Source organism: Maniola jurtina, chromosome 26, assembly GCF_905333055.1.
Source record: "Maniola jurtina chromosome 26, ilManJurt1.1, whole genome shotgun sequence".
In the NCBI taxonomy this organism is placed as follows: domain Eukaryota; kingdom Metazoa; phylum Arthropoda; class Insecta; order Lepidoptera; family Nymphalidae; genus Maniola; species Maniola jurtina.
Genome location: NC_060054.1, coordinates 6,557,555 through 6,583,367, shown reverse-complemented (window position 1 = coordinate 6,583,367; position 25,813 = coordinate 6,557,555). Strand labels below are relative to the sequence as shown.

The window sequence follows — 25,813 nt, the reverse complement described above, 5'->3', positions numbered from 1 at the left end:
GGGCATCGGCTAGTAACCTTATAACCTTCACACTAATATTATAAAGGAGAAAGTTTGTATCTGTGTGTGTGTGTGTGTGTATGTTTGTTACTCCTTCACGCAAAAACTACTGGACGGATTAGGCTGAAATTTAGAATGGAGATAGATTATACCATGGATTAGCACATAGGCTAATTTTTATCCCGGAAAATCAAAGAGTTCCCACGGGAATTTTAGAAAACCTACATCCACGCGAACGAAGTCGCGGGGATCAGCTAGTAGTAAATAAATTGCCTTATTTTTTAGTTTTAGCGATTTAGTATTTTCTCAAACCTATAATATCGGTATAGCGTGCAAAATTCGAGTCTATGCCCGACCTACGACGCGGCATTGACTCCGAGTGGCCTACTTACGCTGTTTGTTGATCTCTAGCGTCAGTCAGATGTTTTATTTGCAATATATTGTGAACTTTTTATAAAAACAGGATTTTGCTTTGCACAGGTCTGCATGATATGCCTGGACACTCGCAGCAAGCTGTTACTGATGAGTAAATACAACTTGGAAGAAGCGTATGAACATTTAGTGGGACACCCTGTAAGTTGTATATTTATATCATTCACTAAATGATGCCCGCGACTTCGTCCGCGTGGATTTAGGTTTTTAATAATCCCGTGGGAACTCTTTGATTTTCCGGGATGAAAGTTCTCTATGCAGTTTCTGGAACGCAAGCTACCTATGTACCAAATCCATACTAATATCCATTCTTAATATGATATTATTAATGCGAAAGTGTGTCTGTCTGTCTGCCTGTCTGCTACGTTTTCACAGCCCAACCGCTGAGCCGATTTTACTGGGCATCCTCTTGTTTCATATAAATCGGTTAAATATATAATAAAGCCTCAATAGCTCAACCGGTAAAGGAGTGGACTGAAAACCGAAAGGTCGACGGTTCAAACCCCGCCCGTTGCACTATTGTCGTACCTACTCCTAGCACAAGCCTGACGCTTAGTTGGAGAGGCAAGGGGAATATTAGTCATTTAAAATGGCTAATATTCTTAAAAAAAACAGCCTTTGAGAATCCTGCGGGAGCTCTTTGATTTTCCTGGATAAAAAGTAGCGGGATATAAGCTAATCCTGTACCTTATTTTGTTGGAATTGGTTAAACTGTTGGGCCGTGAAAAGATGACAGACAGACAGATAGATAAACAGACACACTTTCTCATTTTTAATATTATAGTATATAATATGGATAGTATGGAAGTATGGATAAGTCAGTGTGCAGTCTAAGAGCTGTGTCAACTGCTCGAGCAGTACACCAGTGCTCAGCCGCTCCAAGATGTAACTGTATATAAATTTTGTTGTGTTTGTTGCAGTTGTGTGTTCGAGGCAAGCTCAAACAAACGCTTTGTGTGCAATGTGCCCAGAAACTGATGAACTTTAGAACATTCAGAGACGAGAGCTTGAGAGCGCGCTCCCTGATGATGGATCTACTTGACAAACATGAAGTGGTGAGGAATGTTTGATGCATTTTATTATTATCCCACTAATATTATAAAGGCGAAAGTTTGTATGTGTGTGTGTGTGTGTGTGTATGTTTGTTACTCCTTCACGCAAAAACTACTGGACGGATTGGGCTGAAATTTAGAATGGAGATAGATTATACCCTGGATTAGCACATAGGCTACTTTTTATCCCGGAAAATCAAAGAGTTCCCACGGGAATTTTAAAAAACCCACATCCACGCGAACGAAGTCGCGGGCATCAGCTAGTACTAGATAATGACCGTAGCTTCGTCCGTGTGAATTGGTCAGATCCCCTGCAGCATCAGGATTGAGGAGTTGGAATCCAATTTTTTTATGGAACAATGTCGCAAAGTTCCTCTATCGATTAAAAAAAAATTACGCAAATCAGTTCAGAAATCTCTGAGACATGAGTGCATAGGTAGAAAAACATAATACTCCTCCATTTTTTTAAGTCGGTTAAAAAAGTAGCCTATGTTACTCATTGGTTAATCCTCTACTTGTCTGTGAAAGTCCCGTCAAAATAGGTTCAGCCGTTCCGAAACTTGTTTAAACAGATAGACAGACAAAAATTTTAAAAACGTGTGATTCAGTTATGGTATCGTTCAAATCAAATGTCCATGTGAGCTCAATATGAGGTAGTTATTTCGAAATTACAGACAGACACTCCAATTTTATTTATTATTATAGATAGGATGTAAGAGTGCCACCTGTTTCATTTGAGCGTAGTGTAGCACGTTACAATGTGAGTACTCGTCTAGTCAGTCCGTCTGACCTGTTTAGCAGACGTCGTAACATATACGCTTGTTGCGAATGTTACGCTATGATGACATTTCAAGTCAGTCGCCACCTTTATGTGCTCAAAGCCTAATAACTCGTTCACACAGGCTGCGTAAGCGTAGACGTAGCGCGTACCATTGCGTTGTAATGTATGGAACTGTATGAAACATGGGACACCGCTTGCGTAAAGCGTGGACGTATGCGTAATCCGGTGTGTTAGGGATTTACGAGCGTCACTACGCCCGTGTCACGTATACGCAATTGGTGTGAATCGGCCTTTAAGCCATAAACTTTTTTAAATAAATAAATAAATAAATAAAGGTTTATTCAGCTCTCATATACAGAATCACACACAAAAACAAAAAAAAAAAAAAAACAAGAATAACAACAAAGATAAAATCAAACTCGAATATAAATCAAACTCAAAACTAGAAAACACCATTATCCTATTGCTGTGTCTGTGAGCTAAAAGGGCTCTGCCTCAGCAAGATGCTGCAGTATTTGACTACTGCAGCGCTGATTTTCAGGCAGAGCCTGGTGTCACGACCTGACAACGAAACAGTGCATCTGCATATTAGATTTAATCACAGATATAAAAAGCAACCAAAAAAGAAAAAAGAATTATTAGTAACTAGGGTAGAAAAGATATTATATATATATATTATCATTTATTGTATATATAATATATATATATATATATATATATATATATATATATATATATATTATACAAATATAAACATGAGTAGGGTCGACAATGTCTTCAGCAAGGAATACGATTTATTTATTTTTTATCTTTACTGTAGACTTCATGGAGTTATAAGAGGCAGCTTAGCATTATGGGAAACTGGTGTAGGTAGCAGGTATAAGTATAGTGCAGTGCCTGGAAGATCTGGAATGAACCTTAACCCAACGCTTTTTGTTTTTCTAAAACATATTTTTTCAGATAACAATACAACATGTGAAACTGATCCACGCCAAACACCAACTACAGTCTGACATCGTCTCGGCGGTGTCGGAGCCCCACTACTGCGATGTGTTCATTGGTCACTTAGACGCGGACGGACGGACAGAGCAAGACGCGACCGAACCAGCAACCGAAACACAGGATCCTCCCGCGTACGTACCATATGTGACAAGCTCATGCAAAGTGTATTTTTTTATGGTTCAGTACCACAAAAGGAAAAATGGAACCCTTATAGGATCACTTTCTTGTCTGTCAAGAAAACCTATAGGTTACTTCCCGTTGACCTAGAATCATGAAATTTGGTAGGTAGGTAGGTCTTATAGCATAAGTAAAGGAAATAATCCGAAAACCGCGAATTTGTGGTTACATCACTAAAAAATATTAAAATGTGTGTTAAAATTCTAACTAAGATAACTATACCAAGTGGGGTATCATATTAAAGAGCTTTACTTGCACATTCTAAAACAGATTTTTATTTATTTTTAAGCTTAATAGTTTTTCATTTATCGTGCAAAATGTCGGAAGAATACCCGAGTAGGGAACCCGCCGGTTTTATGGGATTACATAACAAAGAGAGTGCTATATTAAGAGGGCTCTCTCCGTCCCTCGTTTCATACAATCGTAGTTCCAATTTCATTTGAATATTAAGCAACCAAAGTCCATGAAATTTTGCAGACATATTCTAGAAACTAATATCTGTGTCTGTGGTGTTTTAGATTTTTCTAAAAATATGTAGTTTTAAAATTACAGGGGCTCAAAGATTTGTATGAAAATTTTTAAGACCGCGTAACTTTGAAACCGAATATTTTAACAGAAATCTGGAAAACCACAGACATAGATATTAGTTTCTAGAATATGTCTGCAAAATTTCATGGACTTTGGTTGCTTAATATTCAAATGATATTGGAACTACGATTGTATGAAACGAGTGACGGAGAGAGCCCTCTTAACTTCTCTCCGTAGATAGAGTATAGTACTGACTAGTTAGGCGAGACTAGAAGCCTACGCTACAAGTCGTTGGCAATTCCGTTTGATTGCAGCACATTTGTATTTACTGACAAATCTCGTAATAATTTTAAATAAGTACATATCAAAAATTGCAAAACTGGCAGGATTCGAACCTAAAAGACTGGATTCGTGCCCAATTATAAAAACTTACTGACAAAATGTTGAAAACTGTTGTACGATACGATGCACATTGGAACTCGGTGCTATTCGAAACCCTCGCCCACGGCTTGGCTCTTTAATTTGCTGCTTTACACGTGTGTAACATAAATGTAACATTAGGCATATCCTTTCAGGTACATTATTCGCAAGCCTGAGTTGTTCGGAGACCGGAATCAAGCTTTGGGTAAGACAACTAACTTTACACTCCTTTTAGCTCATATGATGGGACAGATATCTTAAGTTTCCTGGACTTGAAAAAAATATAACTTAACTTTTTGTCTGTCCGTCACAGATGTTTTGTCTTCTATGTACAGTGTACACACTACACATATACAAAACTAGAGAGTGCCCGCGGCTTCGCCCGCGTGGATTTCGGTTTTTTAAATCCCTTAGGAACTCTTTGATTATCCGGGATAAATAGTAGCCTATGTACTTCCCCGGAAAGTATTCCAAGTCTGTATCAAACATTAAAATCGGTTCAGCGGTTGGGCCGTGAAAACGTAGCAGACAGACAGACACACTTTCGCCTTTATAATATTAGTGTGATGGAAGTATGGGTTAAATGGACTATTGTTGTTTCAGTCGGTCCTTCTGTACTCATGACCACTATCGGAGACGAAGAACATGAAATTGATGCAGGCGACGAGTTGGATATGCCGTCTTTCGAAAATGATACAAACATCGTTGAATATTCAAGAAAATCCCAGGACTCTGTACTAAAACCAAAGAAATCATTGATAAGTGATGATATCAATTTTCAAACAACAAGGCGAAATGATCCTTTTGCCAACAAACACTATTCCCAGGATATATTCAATACAATAGGAAACTATACTGACCCCATACAGTATATCTGTGACGTTTGCCAAAAGATATTTCAACGGAAAAGTTCCTTAGCTACCCACATTAGGGTGCATACCTACACAAACACTTTCTCATGTAATTTATGTAAATATAAGTGTACAGACGAAAGTAAATTAGTGAGTCACATGAGGACTCACACTGGCGAAAAGCCTTTTGTTTGTAAATTGTGCGATTATAAATGTCTAAAAAAAGGCAATTTAGTAAAGCACATGAGGTCTCATACTGGTGAAAAGACTTTCGGTTGTGAGTTATGTAAATACAAATGTAAAGAAAGCAGTGGCTTAGTGAGACATATGAGGACTCACACTGGCGAAAAGCCTTTTGTTTGTAAATTGTGCAATTATAAATGTCTAAAAAAAGGCAATTTAGTAAAGCACATGAGGACTCATACCGGTGAAAAGCCTTTCGGTTGTGAGTTATGTAAATACAAATGTAAAGCAAGCAGTGACTTAGTGAGACATATGAGGACTCACACTGGCGAAAAATCTTTTGTGTGTAAAATGTGCGATTATAAATGTCTAAAAAAATGTAATTTAGTAAATCACATGAGGACTCATACTGGTGAAAAGCCTTTCGGTTGTGAGTTGTGTAAATACAAATGTGCAGAAAGCAGTAACTTTGTGAAGCATATGAGGACTCACACTGGCGAAAAGCCTTTTGTGTGTAAATTGTGTGATTATAAATGTTCACAAAGTGGTAGTTTGGTGAATCACATGAGGACTCACACTGGCTAAGTACCGAGTCTAGCTTATTTAAAAAAAAAATATATATAATGCAATCAAAACAGATTACAATATTTTACAATCCTAAGTTAATTCACAATCAACACATTTTGATCTTATTGTAACCCTAGATGGTCTCACAATATCACCAGGTTCAAATTAGCGTGTTTCAGGTTGTATTTTACCTTTGTATATAAGTTTTTTTTTTTAAATGCTAATAGGAGTAAAGCAGTATACAATAGCAATTACCGACCTCGTTTTGTTTAAAAGGACTCGGCCAGCGCCTCGTCCTTTCAAAGTCGCTTCAGAGGTCCTTGGCTTTGGCTTTATTTCAGCCGGACTGTAATGTACTATTGTCGCGTTCATCTCGGCTTGGAGGAGTTCTACGAAAACGATTTTATATGCCAAATTACTGTGAGAGTGAACGAGATTGTTGTAAGTATTATTAGCTGTTGTGTTCTTACTTAATAAATTAAAGTATTATTAAACAATGGACTTATTAATTTTCAATAAAAATGACTGAAGTAACTACCCTTTTTCCCCATACTAAACCATCATTTGAAAAAATTGGTAAGATTTGAAAAATCATTTTTTTTTTAGGTAGGTAAAGGTTTTATTGATGGTTCAGGTTCTTATGATTTCATCCATCATCAGCCATGCTTGGCATCCTACTCTATAATGGCTAACAAAGAGTAATTTAAGGTGCATGACACGGGTCCGCCCGCGAAATACAAAAATCTGTAAACTAATACGACAAAGTAGGCTTATGGCATTTTAATTGCGCCAATAGCAGTATCAACCTCATAGGTTTATATAAAAGTCTTTAATTGAAAGGGTCCCGTAAAAATTAGTTATAGTATCGACTAATTTGTAAGTAACTCAATTCATTATTTCAACTAATCTCTTAAACTGAGCATTTTCAAGGAAAGATTTTTATGTAATGCTGTGAAGATGATACTGCCATTGGCAGAATTAGAATGCTATAAGCCTACTTTGTTTTACTAATTTACAAATTGCGAAAAACCAAATTAAATTCACTTCCGGTCGAAATAAGACGCTCCAAATCACTGGCAATCTTTAAAAATCGTGTCAAGAAACACTATCTATCACTATAAATCTTTAGTTTCTGTCATAGTATATTATGTACACTATGCTATTTATTTAACTATGTATTATTTATTTAATTATATTATACAGATTTAATGTTTTATATATATATATTTATTTATTTATTTATATATTTATTGTATAGTATGTACCTATTAGAGTGTATGTCTATGTATACGTAATAATTGTATATATACATGATGACTCCTCGTCTTATCCTTTAGGTTCGAACATACGGGTTACCTGGGAGAGATCACTTTAGTGATAAGGTCGCCCTTTGTATTTTTATCTGTATCATTTATTATTTTCTTTGTAATTTTGTGCAATAAAGATGTTTAAATAAATAAATAAATAAATTTGAATTTCGCGGTTAGACCCTTATGTTATGAATGATGACTATGGTGGAATGATGCCGCTATGTAACGATCGCAATCGCCTCTGATTGGTTGACGCTCGCTTACATACCATTTGAATTGAATTGGTATGAATGGAATGGATATAGTGCGACTAGCCAGAAATATACTGCAGCATTAAATTATATTCATGACACTGTAATTTAAAAAAAGAACTACCAGGTTCAAAAAGGCTAGAACCCAGAGCCGTACAACCGGTTAATTAAAAAAAACTAAGTCCGTGTTGGGCCAAAAGAAATAGAACCCAGAGCCGTAAAACCAGTTAAAGAAAATAAAAAGGATTCATAGTCTGTGGTCTAGTCTGTGTGTTTCTGTTTGTTTATTTATGGTTTTTGTTGAACTTTACAGAATTTATTTAGATCAGCAAATTCAGGCATTTTAAATTACCTGAATGTGCATAAAACTAGCGTCACATCGCCCTTTGGAATGAGAGTGTGCAGTATGGTGAAGTTTTGAGTGTTAAAAAATCAAAGGAACCGAAAAATGTCTACTATTCCTTCAGTGGTGCAGGTAATCTATCAATTTTAGGTCCAGTTACTACTAGAAAAATAAGTTATTGGCCAATTTATAGCACAAGAACGCTATTAAAGTCCTGTTGATCGAATTTCGTACACGGCGGTCGAATTTCAAATTAGCTAAGCGCAAAGAGTCTGTTTCAGTGAGAATATATTTAGGAAAATATTATCTAAAATATCATTCTCACAATGAACCAAAAGAAAAACCCGGAAAAGATTAGTCGCAGGGCCTTCCCAGATGCTATTAAACTTGAGGGAAAACAAGCTAGCCCTTAGAGGAACGAGGCAGTTAGTATTATCAATACTTCTATACATCACATATCATAAAATCATAATAATCTTCTCTCTGGGCTGGTTTCCGCACTTAAACGTTTCCGTCTGTTATTAAAAACTTACACATACATATTTTCTATAGTATGTGTTGTATTCGCTGAGCTGGAAGCTCCGTTTTCCGAGACACACTTTTTACTTGTTTGGGAAACAAGTAAACAGTAAGGTTTTTTTTTTTTAAAGAATATAAGCCATTTTAATCAAGACTAACATTCCCCTTTCCCCTCCAACTAAGCGTAAAGCTTTTGCTAGGAGTGGGTACGACAATAGTGCAACGGGTGGGGATTGAACCGCCAACTTTTCAGTTTTCAGTCCACTCCTATAACTGTTGAGCTATTGAGTTTGTTATTATAACCAATTCAAGTCAATATAGTTTGTGGTGTTTATGATATATTTGTTGTTGAGCCAAAATAAATTTATCTTTATTCAGAACTAGGGGATGTCCCGCGACTTCAGCCCAGGTGGATTTCGGTTTTTTTAAATCCTGTAGGAACTCTTTGATTTTCCGGGATAAAAAGTAGCCTATGTCCTTCCCCGGGATGTACCAAATATCATTAAAATCGGTTCAGCGGTTGGGCCCTGAAAATGTAGCAGATAGACAGACAGACATTTACAATATTAGTATGGCTGGAACAACTGTAACATCTCTAATTTATAATGTAATTAACTAATTACACTATAATAGTTAATGTAAGAACTCAGTAGAACACTAAGTATGAATAATAATAACTAAGTATAATATGTATATTTTACATGTAATAATAGTGTAATTAGTTAATTTTAAAATAGATAAGATATGTATATTAAATTTTACTTCTAAAATACTAATTCTGAGCACAGCTAAATTTTAGAGTATTCGCATCCTCTTCTTACTAATGTAATATGAAAGGGACAGACACAGTTTGACAGTTGTAAATTTAAATTAGAGCTGTCAAACCTTGTGACTTTGGCTGCCAGTTGCGAATCTATTGTTTAAATTTGTAGTGTGCACTAAAATTTGAAAAAGCTGTGAGAGCCTAATGGTTAGAATGTCCGACTCCTAATCAGAGGTTGGGAGTTCGATACCTGGCATGCACCTTTAACTTTTCAGTTATGTGCGTTTTAAACAATTAAATATCACTTGCTTTAACGGTGAAGGCAAACATTGTGAGGAAACCTGGATGACTGAGAGTTCTCCATGTACTCAAAGGTGTGTGAAGTCTGCCAATCCGCATTGGGCCAGCGTGGCAGACTATGGCCTTAACCCTTCTCACTCTGAGAGGAGACCCATGTACAGTAGTGGGCCGGCAATGGGTTGATCATGATGTCTAAAATTTAGTCTTTAAATGTAAAATTCATGTTCCTTCCTATTGTAGCAACATTAGCCAATACCATAGACTTACGATTTTTCGCTAATACCATAGACTTACGATTTTTCGCTAATACCATAGACTTACGATTTTTCTATGGCCAATACCTATTGTTTGACGACCTACCTGGTGGCGCAGTGGTAAACACTGTGGTCTTATTAGTGGGAGGTCCCGGGTTCGATTCCCGGCAGGGGTTTGGAATTTTATAATTTCTAAATCTCTGGTCTAGTCTAATGAGAGGCTTTGGCGGTAGCTAGTTACCACCCTACCGGCAAAGCCGTGCCGCCAAGCGATATAGCGTTCTGATGCCGTGTAGAAACCAAAGAGGTATGGGTTTAATAAAACTGCCATACCCCTTCCAGGTTAGCCCGCTTCCATCTTAGACTGCATCATCACTTACCACCAGGTGAGATTGCAGTCAAGGGCTAACTTGTATCTAAATTTAAAAAAAAAATGATTTGTGCAAAGAGTTTTTCTCTTTCAGGTCTGCATAATATGTCTAGACACAGAGAGCAGGTTACATGTAATGAGTAAATACAAACTGAGGAAGGCGTATGAAAACCTAACTGGACATTCTGTAAGTTGACCGAATTTCAAAAGTTACATTTTTTTTTGTTTACTTTAACCCACTTAATTTTTAGTGTGAGGGATTCCTCACACTATAAATTAAATAAATAAGTGAATAAATAAATCTTTATTATCATTACAAAACAGTTTACAAACTTTAGTGTGAGGCCCTGCCTCCTGATGAAGTCAAAACTGTGTTTCAGGGGGCAGTGTCTTCCCATTATATGATGTATCAGCGTAATGTAACCACTTATAATTTAATTTAACAGGGCTCTCTCCGTCACTCGTTTCCACTCGTTTCATACAATCGTAGTTCCAATTTCATTTGAATATTAAGCAACCAAAGTCCATGAAATTTTGCAGACATATTCTAGAAACTAATATCTGTGTCTGTGGTGTTTTAGATTTTTCTAAAAATATGTAGTTTTAAAATTACAGGGGCTCAAAGATTTGTATGTAAATTTTAAAGACCGCGTAACTTTGAAACCGAATATTTTAACAGAAATCTGGAAAACCACAGACATAGATATTAGTTTCTAGAATATGTCTGCAAAATTTCATGGACTTTGGTTGCTTAATATTCAAATGAAATTGGAACTACGATTGTATGAAACGAGTGACGGAGAGAGCCCTCTTAAAAAAAATTTACATTGCAGCCACTATCCTGATTTGAGTGGAGATACTGGCTGCAATGCAATGAAAAAAAAAGTGGGACTCTTGTGGAAACATGTCTGCAGCCAAAGATAGGGAGACATGGAAAACAATTGCTGCAGCCCTAAGTTCCATGAAGAAAAAAAATGTGTGAAACAAGTGTGAGTCAGACTCGCGCACTGAGGGTTCCGTACTTGGGTATTTTTTCCAACATTTTGCACGATAAATCAAAAACGATTATACATAAAAGTAAATAAAAATCTGTTTTAGAATGTACAAGTAAAGCCCTTTCATAGGATACCCCACTTGGTATAGTTATCTTACTTTGAAAATTTAAACACATTTTAATTTTTGTTATGATGTTACCACAAATTCGCAGTTTTCAGATTTATTCCTTTACTTGTGCTGAAGACCTATCGACCTGCCAAATTTCATGATGCTAGGTCAACGGGAAGTACCCTATAGGTTTCTTGACAGACACGACAGACAGACAGACACAACAAAGTGATCCTATTAGGGTTCCGTTTTTCCTTTTGAGGTACCAGACCCCTAAAAATACAAGATCTTTCGAGAATATATAATCGCGTATTTTAATATTATTGTCTTATCAGTAATGATCAGTATTATCACCTGTCTTCGTTTTTGACGTGACAGCGTCTTATAATTCGATAGAGCCGGCTGCACGCACGAAAAAAACATGACTCATGCGGCGTTACCTCGCTCTGAGGCGTTCCATGTAAGGCTTGAAGTGCAAGCGAGAGCGCGGAACGAGCGACAAAGAAGCACAATCGGCCTTTTTTGTCACGTTCAACTATCGTCAGTAAACCGACTTTACAGACAACCAATTTTTTTTTGTTAGCGTTCTGGAAACACCTTCTATAGTACATGCAATTTTCAGATTGCTGAAAATGAGTGTAAAGCAAAGTTTCTGTGCTCTGAATGCATCCATAGATTGATGAACTTCACTAATTTTAGATACAAGAGCTTGAGAGCGCGTTCAATTTTGGAATACTTGGTTCGAAAATATGAATATGTAAGTATTATTCTATCCGGCAACGTATCAGCCTGGCTGTCCAACGCGGAAATGCAGCCAGTATTCTTGGCACCATTCCACGCGGGCATGATTTGTGAAGTAATTAGATAAGGCTAGCTTTAAGTTTTATTGTAATACTAGCCGATGCCCGCGACTTCGCCCGCGTGGATTTAGGTCTTTTGAAATCCCGTGGGAACTCCTTGATTTTCCGGGATAAAAAGTAGCCTATGTGCTAATCCAGGATATTATCTGTCTCCATTCTAAATTTCAGCCAAATCCGTCCAGTAGTTTTTGCGTGAAGGAGTAACAAACATACACACACACACACACACACACACACACACATACAAACTTTCGCCTTTATTATATTAGTGTGATAGTGTGAAGTGTGATTTTCTTAATAAAGTTCTACACTCTGCCAGCATGGTGGACTATGGACTAAACCCAACTCATTCTGAGAGAGCTGTTCTCAGTAGTGGGCCGGTGATTGGTTGAGATGGTAATGTAATATTAATTTAATATCAGTGACAACCCTACTGTAGCTGGCTACTCGTTAAGACATCATGCATTGGACTCCTTCAAATAAAAAAAACCGGCCAAGTGCGAGTTGCCTCGCGCACCGAGGGTTCCGGACTCGGGTATTTTTTCCAATTTTTTGCACGATAAATCAAAAACTATTATACATAAAAATAAATAAAAACCTGTTTTAGGATGTACAGGTAAATCCCTTTCATACGATACCCAACTTGCTATAGTTATCTTATTTTGAAAATTAAAACACTTTTTTTTTTAAATGATGTAACCAAAAATTCGCGGTTTTCAGATTTATTCCTGTACTTGTGCAATAAGACCTATCTACCTACCAAATTTCATGATTCTAGGTCAACGGGAAGTACCCTATTGGTTTCTTGACGGACAGACAGACAGACAGACAACAAAGTGATCCTATAAGGGTTCCGTTTTTCCTTTGGGGGTACGGAAACCTAAAAAACCGGCCAAGTGAGAGTTAGACTCGCGCACCGAGGGTTCCAGACTCAGGTTTTTTTTTTTTTTGGAGTTTTTACACGAGAAATCAAAAACTACTATGTACTAGTTTCAGTTCAAAAATATAATAACATTTCTCTTTACAGGTAACAATAGATCATATAAAATTAGTTGATCGTAACAAATACCACCTAAGGTCTGATATTGTCAAGACAGTCTTTGAGCCTGGCCACTGCGATTTATATATAGACTGTTCTGACACGGACATACTGACAGAACTAGGCGCAACCGTTGATACACTTGCATTGAAACAGGAAGAGAGACACGGGTATGTGTTGGTTGATGGAGACCACAGTCTGCACATGATTATAAAGAATAAAGATGATGTAGACATACAGACAGATTTAAAAACAGCTTTTGGTAACACCATAGTTAAAACCGAGCATAACTATTATGAAGACCACTTAGACATCAAATCGGAAAGACTAAATGAATATGATGATTGCATTGATAATACAAATTTCTATGTACCAAATGATGGTTATATATCTGATAGTGCTAGTACTTTCATTTTGGAGCCAAAACCGATTCTCGAAGAGCTGTTAGATAAAACTCCGACTTGTACAGAAAACACTCATAATCTGGGTAAGTTACTGTTTCTTTTAATGTCCTATTAATTTATTATTAGTATTTTATTTTCTTATAATTGTTTTAGAATAATTTTTCTTCTTGAATGAATTTGACGTTTTCACCGTTTTATTAATGGAAATCTGTCAAAATTATTCATCAGTAAGGCCTCATTCGCACGAGCGTTAACAAACGTTGCGCTAAAACCCGGCGTTGCGCTGACAATACAACAGAGCGCGATAAAAAAGCGTCGACGTGTGAACAGATACTTGGGAATGCATTTGTTCTATTTGAACGCTTTTTTAACGGACGTTAAAAAGCCCTGGTACGAATGAGGCCTTAACCACACCGACCTTTATTAATACAAGTATGCTGGACCTGCGATTGTCAACCTGTTATTGAAGCAACTTGATTTTGGCCATTTTGGTGATAACTGTGCTGCAGTGATCGTCATGTGAGCGTACTCAGAACTAAATGTTTGTCATGAGACATCTATCAACACAAAGACCATTTGCCACTTGAAAATATTAATTCGCAGTACATTGTATACATTCTATTCAAATCGGCACAAAGAATAACTCATTTTGTATGGCACACCTCTTCCAGCGTACTAGTATATGCCCATTTCAGTGTTTAACCATAACAGCCTGGTCTACCTACATGTCCGCCATTTTCTATTTTTAACCCCCTACCCAAAAAGAGGGGTGTTATAAGTATGACGTGTGTATGTGTCTGTGGCATCGCAGCTCCTAAACTAATAAACCGATTTTAATTTAGTTTTTTTGTTTGAAAGGTGGCTTGATCGAGAGTGTTCTTAGCTATAATCCAAGAAAATCGGTTCAGCCGTTTGAAAGTTTTCAGCTCTTTTCTAGTTACTGTAACCTTCACTTGTCGGGGGTGTTATAAATTTTTAATTTACACTTGTTTCAAAATAGCGGTCACACAAATTTTGTCTCATACAAACAAGTATTGTATGAGACAAAATCTTACAAAGTGTCACATTTCAGAGATATGATGGCAGCTATTGACTAATGCAGGTTTAATGCATGGCCACTATGTTGCAAAAATCGGCCAAGTGCGAGTTTCGCGGTTTTAAGATTTATTCCTGTACTTGTGCTATAAGACCTACCTGCCTGCCAAATTTCATGATTCTAGGTCAACGGGAAGTACCCTATAGGTTTGTTGACAGACACGACGGACAGACAGACAACAAAGTGATCAAGGTTCCGTTTTTCGTTTTGAGGTACGGAACTCTAAAAAAAAGTAAAATGGCGGACTACTAGGTAGGCCAAAATCTTCAAAGCCTTTTAACATAGTTTTCTTTAATAGGCATGGCACCAGATCCAACCATAACAAGGAGTAATAGACATGCAATGGAACAAAATAACTACAAAACTGAAACAGATACAAAATTAGATACAGAATCAACTAAAAAAAAGAAAAAGCTTCAAGACAAACTTGAATTCGAGACAATGAAAAATCTTACACTGTACAATGAATCCAGTAACTTTTGGGAGACAGACAAGGAAGAAAAAAATTTACTGGTGAAGCGTGAAACTAAAAAAGATATAGTGAACCCTTATTCCTGTACTATATGCAATTATAAATGTAAACTAAATATCAGTCTAACCGTGCACATGAGAAAGCATAAAGACGAGAAATATTTCACTTGTGAATTCTGTGACTACAAATTTAAACTTAGACACAGTTTGAATCTACACATGCAAAAACACAGGAACGCAGGAGTGAATTGTGGCTTGTGCAACTCAAAGTTTGATAACAATGATAATCTATACAGACATATGAAAATACACTTTGGTGAAAACTCCTTTGCTTGTAATTTATGTGAATACGAGAATGAAGATAATGTTTCTTTTGTACAACACATGAGAACTCACTCGGGTGATAAGGAATCTTTTTCTTGTCAAATTTGTGATTATGAGTTTATGGGTAAAGATCTTTTGAAGAAACACATGTACCTCACACACGAGAAAGGGTCTGGTGGTGATGTGGAAACACAAAAATCAGTTTTGAAAACCCCGAATCAAAGCGATAAAACTCACGCTTGTGAACAATGCAACTCCAAATTTGTATCAAAAGGCAATTTGATGAGACATATAAAAATATACTGCGGTGAGAAAGTGTTCACTTGTCACTTTTGTGAACGAAAATTCAAAGCTAAATGCGATTTGAAGAGGCACATGTTACGTCACACGACTAAGAAAACTTACCCTTGTGAATATTGTGATCATAAGTTTTCTTGTAAAAGTCATTTGAAAGAGCACGCGTGGATTCACACACAAAATCCCTCCAATACAGGTGTTGAAACTCAAAAATCAGTTGTAGAAACCGTAAACGAAAAGTACGTTTGCGAAATATGCGACTCCAAATTTGTACTAAAGAATCATTTAACGAGACACATGAAGACACACTTTATTGAGAAAAGATATACTTGTCAAGTTTGCAATCATAAGTTTTCTTCTAAAAGTCATTTGAAAGAGCACGCGTGGATTCACACACAAAATCCCTCCAATACAGGTGTTGAAACTCAAAAATCAGTTATAGAAACCTTAAACGAAAGGTACGTTTGCGAAATATGCGACTCCAAATTTGTACTAAAGAATCATTTAACGAGACACATAAAGACACACTTTATTGAGAAAAGATATACTTGTCAAGTTTGCAATCATAAGTTTTCTTCTAAAAGTCATTTGAAAGAGCACGCGTGGATTCACACACAAAATCCCTCCAATACAGGCGTTGAAACTCAAAAATCAGTTATAGAAACCGTAAACGAAAAGTACGTTTGCGAAATATGCGACTCCAAATTTGTACTAAAGAATCATTTAACGAGACACATGAAGACACACTTTATTGAGAAAAGATATACTTGTCAACTTTGCGATCATAAGTTCTCTTCTAAAAGCCATTTGAAAGAGCACATGTGCACCACACATGAGAAAAACTCCATTATTGATTTAGAAACTCAAAATTTTGATTCAGAAAGCTCGAGTGAAGGTAAAAAGTATGCGTGTGAGTTATGCGACTCTAAATTTGCATTAAAAAGTCATCTAACGAGACACATGAGAACGCACTCTGGGAAAAAAGCATTTAAGTGTCATGTATGCCAAAAGAAGTTCTCACAAAACAGCAGTTTAAAAAAGCATATGTTAATTCATACCGGTCACAAACCGTACTCCTGTGAGACTTGCCCCTATAAATGTACTTCCGGAATCGATTTAGTGAACCACCAGCGGATTCATACGGGTGAAAAACCATTCGCGTGTACGTACTGCGATTTTAGATGCAACCGCTCGTATTCATTGATTACGCACATACGGGGACACACGGGTGAAAAACCGTTTGCGTGTAAGCTGTGTGCGTACAAGTGTACACGCACCAGTCAGTTGATAAGGCATATGCAAACTCATACAGGCGAAAAGCGTTTTTCATGTAAGTTGTGTGATTATAAATGCACCCGGCATTGCAATTTGCAGATGCATATGCGTGTTCACACGGGTGATATGCTGTCATGTGATTATTGCACGTATAAGACTGCGAACAAAGCCTGCCTTGTGGTCCACATTAAAAGGCATGTGAAACTCAGAGCAGAGATTGAGGTTAACGCGGACCGCCGACTTTAATCATTTACTAGCTGACGCACGCGATTTCGCGCGCGTGGATTTAGGTTTTTTGAAATCCCGTGGGAACTCTGATTTTCCAGGATATAAAGTAGTCTGTGGACTTCGTCTGTGATGGCGTTTGCTGGCGCGCGTGCTGTGCTTGTTTGGAGTGTTTTTTTTTTTTGTTAAGAGTGGCTAGTTTTTGTGTTAGTTGGTGTTTTTTGGTGGTGGGACTGACTGGGAAGCGCTCTAAAGGGGCGCCGCGCGTATGTCGGCGGGCGCCGGCGCAGACGGAGTCCATACTTGTATAAATTCAATAACTTGAAAATATCACAAACTTGACATTGGCTAATCAGAGTAAAGCCAGATTTAAAGAAAAAAAAAGTAGTCTGTGTGCTAATCCAGGATATTATCTATCTCCATTCCGAATTTCAGCCATATCCGTCCAGTGGTTTTGCGTGAAGGAGTAACAAACACACACACACACACACACAAACTTTCGCCTTTGTAATATTAGTGTGATTCCGACCGATTTTCTTCCAGCTCATTCCATTCAGATTTATTAACACACTAGCTGATGCCCGCGACTTCGTTCGCGTGGATCTAGGTTTTTCGAAATCCCGTGGGAACTCTTTGATTTTCCGGGATAAAAAGTAGCCTATGTGCTCATCCAAGATATTATCTATCTCCATTCCGAATTTCAGCCAAATCCGTCCAGTGGTTTTTGCGTGAAGGAGTAACAAACATACACACAAACTTTCGCCTTTATAATATTAGTGTGATACTCCGATTAATGTAGAAGCAATTTTTTTTGTGGAAAATAGTGTGGTTAGTTAAATGTTATTTTTTATTTTTTTATAAAGAATATTAGCCATGCTAATCATGACTAATACTCCCCTTTCCCCTCCAATTAAGCGTAAAGCTTGTGCCAGGAGTGGGTACGACAATAGTGCAACGGGTGTGGTTTGAACCGCCGACCTTTCGGAATTCAGTCCGCTCCTCAACCGTTGAGCTATCGAGGCTCATAGTTATAGATTGTATTTTTATACATTGTAATACTAGCGCATACCCGTGAAGTGTATTAATGGATTTTTAAGAGGTCTAAACTCTAAAACCATCTTCGCATTATTGCCTTTTTAATGAAACCGGTTTGAGGCACATCTGTAGGATGGTTTCCCAAAGTCTATATTTTTCTATGTTTTATAATATTAGGATAATTAGATTATTAATATAAAGTATTTTGCAGTTACATTGTCATTATTTTGTTTACAAATTTTTAAGTAGTTACATTTTTAGCATTATAAATGTACTATTAGATGGTTGAATTATAGTTTTTTTTTTCTCGTCTGGCTTTTACAATGACTAGCCAATGTCAAGTTTGTAGTTATTTGTAACAAGTTAGATAAACTATACAAGTATGGACCCCGTCTGTGCCGGCGCTCGCCGACACACGCACGGCACCCCCTTAGAGCGCTTTCCAGTCAGTTTAAACAAAAAAAACACTCCAAAAAGGCAGAGCACGCCCGCCAGCTAACACCAACACAGACGAAGTCTCAAATGTACTATTAGATGGTTGAATTATAGTTTTATTGTTTACCATTTATGAATTTTATTATTATATTATATAGCTATATAAGTTATGAGTTCTTTTTTTATAATGTAGTTGAGATTTTTTTTGTTAAAAATTGCATTTTAGTTGCAAATAATTATAATCAATGTTGATATAAGTACATATATTTTATATTTATTTACCGATTGTGCCTGAAAAAGAAATACATTGCCAAATAAATCTATATTAAGTTGTATGTACAATGTAATAGATTTTTTTTAACTTGCTTTCAAGTTGCAATTAATTTTAATCATACATTTTTATGTTGGACTAGAGAACGCCCGCGACTTCGTCTGCGCGGATTTAGGTTTTATAAGATCCCGTGGGAACTGTTTGATTTTCCGGGATAAGAAGTTGCCTATGTCAATTACAGAGGCGCCTAGCTACCGCGGTACCAAACATACAAATCGGTTAAGCGGATGGGTTTTTGGGAATCCCGTGGGAACTCTTTGATTTTTCAGGATAAAAAGTAGCCTATGCCCGTCCCGGGGATATATAAGCTAACCCTGTACGAAATTTCATCAGAATCGGTTGTTGGGCCGTGAAAAGGTAGCAGACAGACAGACAGACACACTTTTGCATTTATAATATTAGTATGGATTGTTGCTAGAAAATAAATATATTAAGTATCAATAATAAATCTGTAAGTATCTATTAAATTTTAAGTTCATTTTTTATAATGCAATCAACATTTTTTGTTAAAACTAAGTTTGTTTAAGATGAAATCAATTTTAATAATTTTTTATTTTATTTTTATTTTTTATACCTACATATTTTTTATATTTTTTTTACCGATTGTGCCTGAAAAAGAAATATTTTGAAATAAATCTAAACTAAGTTCGGAGTTCCTTTTTATAATGTTTTTTTTATTGTTAAAACTAGCTTTTAAGTTAATATTGTCTAATAAATCTAAATTAAGTTCTGAGTTCCTTTTTATAATGTTTTTTTTTATTGTTAAAACTAGCTTTTAAGTTGAAATTAATTTTAATTATAGTTTACATGTCTTTTATTATATTTTTTACCAATAGTGCCTAAGATATAGATATCAAATAAAAAATATTTTTTTTCAAATTAATTCTTTTATTTCTCTTTTAAAGTGTTTAGTTTAAGAAATTAGTCAAAATAATGAGTTAGAAATGAGTTACTCACAAATTAGTCGATACTATAGCTAATTTCTTAAACTGGACCCTTTCAAGTAAAGATTTTTATATAAACCTGTGAGGATGATACTGCCATTGTCGCAATTAAAATGCCATAAGCCTACGTTGTCGTATTAGTTTACAAATTGCGAAAAACCAAGTTAAATTAGAAATTCGCGGGCAGGCCCGTCGCATGCACCTTAAAGCAGATTAGTTTCGAACTCATCCGGGGTCCTTTTTCATAGGGACTCCATCGACTAAATATATGAGTATAGCCGTAACAATCTATACACTGGTTTAGAAAAAAGGCGCATAGTTACTTCTTTAGATTTAGGTTTTTCGAAATCCCGTGGGAACTCTTTGATTTTCCGGGATAAAAAGTAGCCTATGTGCTAATCCGGGATATTATCTATCTCCATTCCAAATTTCAGCCAAATCGGTCTTATAATATTTGTGTGAAGAAAGACGGCATTTTCGATGAAAGCTCTCAGTCGGCTTGATTTATTGCGACAACTTAAACAATTATCCTCATATTTCAACAAATTAACACAAAACAGTATTCGTCTATATGTATAAGCCTTCCTCTTGAATCACTCTATCTATTGATGTAAACCGCATTAAAATCCGTTGCGTAGTTTAGAAGACAAAAGCGTACAGAGGGACAGACGGCGGGAAGCGACTTTGTTTTAACCCCCGACCCAAAAAGAGGGGTGTTATAAGTTTGACGTGTGTATCTGTGTGTCTGTGTAGGTATCTGTCTGTGGCATCGTAGTGCCTAAACGAATAAACCGATTTTAATTCACTTTTTTTTGTTTGAAAGGTGGCTTGAACGAGAGTGTTCTTAGCTATAATCCAAAAAAATTGGTTCAGCCGTTTAAGAGTTATCAGCTCTTTTCTAGTTTTCTTGTAGATAAGAAGGTTGAATAACCGTTAGGTTCATAATATTATGTCAATTGACAAATGTCAAGCTGTCAAGATGGACGTTGCCTTGATACATAATTATTTATTTGAAAATGAAGTTTTAGAAAACTCAGATACTTTGGATCGTAGGCGCGGAATAGTCCAAGAAAATCGGTTCAGCCGTTTGAAAGTTATCAGGTCTTTTCAGTCTTTTTTTAGTTACTGTAACCTTCACTTGTCGTGGGTGTTATAAATTTCTAATTTACACTTGTATAATAGGCAAGTATGTATTCAAGTACTTTTATACATGGCATAATATTGTATATCAAATCTTTGAAAAGAGCAACCGCCGCGTTTCTTGCTGGTTCTTCTCGGTAGGAAAGGCATTCCGAACCAGTGGTAGATGCTCTTGACGATTCAAAGGTACTTGTAAAAGTCTAATTGAATAAAAATAAGTTGAATAAATGAATAATTAATTGGAGAGGAAAGAAGAAATAAAACAAAAGAATTATTATGCAAAATATATATTTCATACAAGTACTTAGTTACTTATATTAAACAGTAAACTTAACATAGAGAATATAATGATCAAATTGATATTTATTATAACAACTATAATAAGTATTTAAGGTATGATTCCGAACCACGCTGCACGCAGCAGTGCTGCCGCAACAGTGCTGTCGCGGCACTACTGGTCCCCATACAATCTCTATGAGCTTATATTATGAGATAACATTCCGAGCTAGGCAGCAATGTCGCGGCAGCAATGTTGCGGCAGCACTGCTGCGCGTCAGTGTCGCCCTGCCGCCGCGACAGACCAGTAGTGACGCGTCTGCCGCCGCACCAAGAATATATACGTGAATGTTGACAAGTAAATTGACAACAAATGGACGAATCTGTTGCTTTTCTTTCACTATTAGCATAAAGCAACAACAAATCATCGTCATCTTCTTCCACTTCCAACAGTATAAATAAAAGTTGGTCATCAATCGACATCTTATCACCACGAACAGAGCGACACTGCCGCCTTGCTCGAAATCAGCGCGGCAGGCAGCACTGCTGGGCAGCACCTTCTTGGCAGCACTGCGGCAACAGCACTGCTGCTTGTTGCCGAGTTCGGAATCATACCTTTATTGTTATACATCTGAATACTGAAAAGTTTGTTTTTGACAAATTGTATCAAATTAGAAATCAGTCGTTAGAACTCAGTTCAGACAGTTGGTCAGAACACGAGAAGGAAAAAACAGTCGATATTTGAGGTTGTCCTATTTAGGTAACAGGGCTCTCTCCATTACTTACTCCATACAATCGTAGTTTCAATTTCATTTGAATTTTAAGCAACCGAAGTCCATGAAATTTTGCAGACATATTCGAGAAACTAATATCTGTGCCTGTGGTTTTTAGATTTTTGTAAAAATATGTTGTTTTAAAATTACAGGGGCTCAAAGATTTGTATGTGAATTTTTAAGACCGCGTAACTTTGAAACCAAATATTGTAACGGAAATCTGGAATACCACAGGCATAGATATTAGTTTCCGGAACGTTTCTACAAAATTCCATTGAGTATGATTGGTTAGTATTACAATGAGAGACGAACTACGTTTGTATGTAGCGAGTAACGGAGAGACCCCGTTTCAGTACCCAGTTGTTAATCTTAAAACAATCGAGAGAAAAAAAATATGATTTTGACTGTATAACAGTGATTCGTTTTCTATTTTCTAATTCAGCCATTATAAAAATAATGTTTGCTTTATTTAATAACGGCTTTTCAGGCTTGTCTCAAAAAGTAGGTATGTACTTATACTTATTTTTTTAATAAATCCCAGACTAAAGAAAAATATAGACAGAACCCTCGAACAAATACATCCATTTAAAAAAGGGCTAATGAGATTATTTTTTTAAAAGTTTATTTAGCGTTTATTACAGTTTTTTTAATGCTAACAACACGGTTGGGTTTTGAATCTAAACTCTCCTATTGGATTATAATATCTACTGGACTTGCTGGTTTATCTACAGAAGTGCCGATATGTTACGCATCTCTAATCACGTTTGACAGCAAAAACTCTTCCGACTCTTGCTATACCTGCCCTCCTCAAGCTAAAACGTCGTTAACCAACATTTGGTCAAATTCGACTTTTTAACACTATCTTACTCAGAATTTTTTTTTCTATCGACCAATCTAACCGGTATTTTCCTAGCTGCTGTAGTTTTTGATATAGCAATATGAAGAACGTCGTTAAGTAACTACCTGTTTATATAATAACAATACTTAAACGTATTTAACTGACATTGCCAGTCTAAAATGTCTCTAAGCGGCGTTAATTTTTATTGCTACAAGGTTTTTTTCTTAAATTCCATAGCTTAAATGTCTTTAAACGAAAATGCTAGACTAAAATGTCTTTAATCACACATAAACGCGTTACAGTTTAGTTATATTTTGCAAAAAAATATTGTTTCCTAGACTGAAATGACTCTATCCCGCAATACTTAACTTAAATGTCTCTAACTATTCCCGCATCTCGCCAGGTTGTAACTTTATTGTGTATTCGTTTGTCCGTACATCTAACCCAAACAGTATTGATATCAATGCAAAGAACGTTTAACGAACTTTTATCAAACAATAGTTAAATTTCATAAACGATATAAACCTTCTGAATACGGTACGTCAAAGAAAATGTTGCAAAAATCCTCATTATAGGGACCACGACTTGTTTGAACTTCATGGGCTATAAAATGGCCAGTATAAGTAAAAAATAAGGTCATTGCATTGTAAGTCAAGGTGACTGCAAGAAAACTAACCCTCAAGGTGGACACTACTGCTGAAGAAGCCGCTCAAGTGGTTGTACTACTGCGATCAGGGATGCGATAATGTGATGTGGCACGGCAACTTAATTTGAGTCGTTTTTCCGTGCAGCGGGTATTCCAACGGTTTCAAGAGACTAGGGGCTACATCCGGAGGCATGGATCAGGTCAACAATGCTGCACATCCGAAAGAGACAACCGCTTTATTGTGATATCTTCTTCGCGCAATCGATTCCTTTATGTCGTTAAGCTGCAACGGCAGCTCCGAGAAGTTCGCAGAGCTACAGTGAGCACGTCTACGATTAGAAGAAGGTTGCGAGAGAAGAAAATTGCGGTCCGCGTACCTGCTAGGGGTCGGAAATTAACTGCATAGCATCGCAGGGAAAGGTTGCAATTTGCCCGTGAGCATGTCAACAGCTGAACCCTCGACCAATGGAGGGCTGGACTCTTCTCGGATGAAACAAGAGTATCTTTATTTTGTTATGACGGGCGAAAGAGAGTGTACAGAAGACAAGGCGAACGATTTGCTCAGGCTTGCATAGAAGAAAGAGTAGAATATGGCGGAAGATCGAGCATGTTCTGGGGTGGCATGTCAATCGACGGAAATACGAACTTGTGTGTGTTTCCCGGACTGGAGGAGCTCGTGAACAGGGATCACTGACTGCTCATCGGTACATAACAGAGATTCTAGACGAGCATGGGCACTTTCGGACTGACGCTCTTTCAATTGTTGTAGTTACCGTTACCTTCATTGGAAAACCTCAAACATTTATAAACAATGCTAACCTAAAACGTCGCTACGGTGCGATCTTTTGTAATAAGCCACATTTTAGTTTAGCAAGTCTCCCCAAAAAACGCTACTGTAAACAAATCATTTCTATTCTTCTAGACTAAAATGTGTTTAAATTACAAGAACCGCATTTAAGTGTTTTGTTATTGATAGTTTTTAGGATCATAACCTAACATATAATGTCGTTAAAGTCTTTTAGAGTCATTTTACTTTAGGAATTATATAACTTTTTGAAGTTCCGTAAAAAGATAAAAAAAGTAAATGCAATCCAAGCCATAAACGTCTTAAAGGGTAATCTAACGACATTTAAGTTATGTAAACATAAGCCGTTGTTAGAAAAAATGCTAGACTAAAAAGCCAAAACTCTCCTGCTATAATTATTATTTACTCTAGAAACTTAAAAATACAGCTATTCGAAAGTGCTCTGTTTGCTCTACATTTCTATAGTTTCAAGTTTTGTATACGTTTATTAGTTATCAAATGGCATCATTTCTTTATAAATTTGCGCTTTTTTGATCATATCTCGAAACTTGGTTTTGGTAGTTAACGACACTTTAGCTTTAGGACGGCAGATACACAGTTGCAGCAAGATCGTCCACTATAGCAATATCATATTATTTCCATTAATGTTATTAATTTGTTGTTGTTAATAAATAGTTAAATTCGTGTTAAACCTGATTTTCTCTTGAAATTGGTCATTCATTATTAAGGATAGTCCGTTTATGTTTTCCTTTAGTCAAATTACCAAGTTACCAATTTCGACACTCAATAAATAACTTGAATTAAACTCGGAAAAATTAACGATTGTATAATATTTATTATTTAAGTATGGGTGGTTCAATAAATTGTACTTCGTGTAGCACATATTATAGAACTTTGTTGCAATGAATAGGACAATTGCAATCCTTCCTTTAATGAATTAACATTGATAATAACCGATCACAACAAAGTTCTTAATACATGTGCGAGTGTCGAAATTGGAGTTTTTGTGTAAATAAAAAACATTTTTATCAAATAATCATGATTTTTTTTATTTAAGATCAAAAATCTCATTTTTCAAAAGATTATTCTTTAACAATATATGTAATAAAAATAGTTATAATTACTTTTGCCTTAAAACTAAGTTCGTTCACGTAAGTAAACGTAAGTTTTTTCATTTATTGTCAATTGTATATAATACTTTTTACGTGATTATTTCGTAATAAACAAATGCAAAAAGGAATGTTTTAATCATTTACGGAATGTATTTTAAAATGGAGTCTATAGTTATCCAAAGGCCTAAATTAATAATAATCCATCTAAGTATCTGTCTAATAATTGTTTTATTAAAATTATATTGTAGACAGATATGTTTTGTTTACAAAATATGAATAA

The 25,813-nt window shown here is 36.2% G+C and overlaps 2 protein-coding genes and 1 long non-coding RNA gene across 5 annotated transcripts in view; 1 reads left to right on the top strand and 2 right to left on the bottom strand.

Annotated features, from left to right (window-relative positions):
• LOC123878306 (zinc finger protein 569-like) overlaps positions 1 to 20,357 on the top strand; it is a 30,026-nt gene extending 9,669 nt beyond the window's left edge. Inside the window, exons 8-14 of one of the 3 annotated variants that reach the window (XM_045925460.1) lie at positions 481 to 573; positions 1,353 to 1,487; positions 3,226 to 3,398; positions 4,548 to 4,597; positions 4,996 to 6,006; positions 17,011 to 17,263; positions 20,281 to 20,348. In XM_045925460.1, the coding sequence (XP_045781416.1) occupies positions 481 to 573; positions 1,353 to 1,487; positions 3,226 to 3,398; positions 4,548 to 4,597; positions 4,996 to 6,006; positions 17,011 to 17,219 (1,671 nt within the window). In that variant the 3' untranslated portion in view covers positions 17,220 to 17,263; positions 20,281 to 20,348. Of the gene's footprint in view, positions 1 to 480; positions 574 to 1,352; positions 1,488 to 3,225; positions 3,399 to 4,547; positions 4,598 to 4,995; positions 6,007 to 7,842; positions 8,030 to 10,197; positions 10,291 to 11,829; positions 11,965 to 13,094; positions 13,594 to 14,904; positions 17,264 to 20,280 lie in introns of those variants that run through there. The other 2 variants (XM_045925461.1, XM_045925459.1) reach the window with 2 other exon arrangements.
• LOC123878311 (zinc finger protein 345-like) overlaps positions 1 to 25,813 on the bottom strand; it is a 349,298-nt gene that overhangs the window by 104,582 nt on the left and 218,903 nt on the right. The window lies entirely within an intron of this gene.
• On the bottom strand, positions 22,749 to 25,143 carry LOC123878406. The gene is made up of 2 exons (XR_006798821.1): positions 25,016 to 25,143; positions 22,749 to 22,930 (listed from the first exon to the last, which is right to left on the bottom strand). It is a non-coding gene; the product is annotated as an uncharacterized LOC123878406 (long non-coding RNA).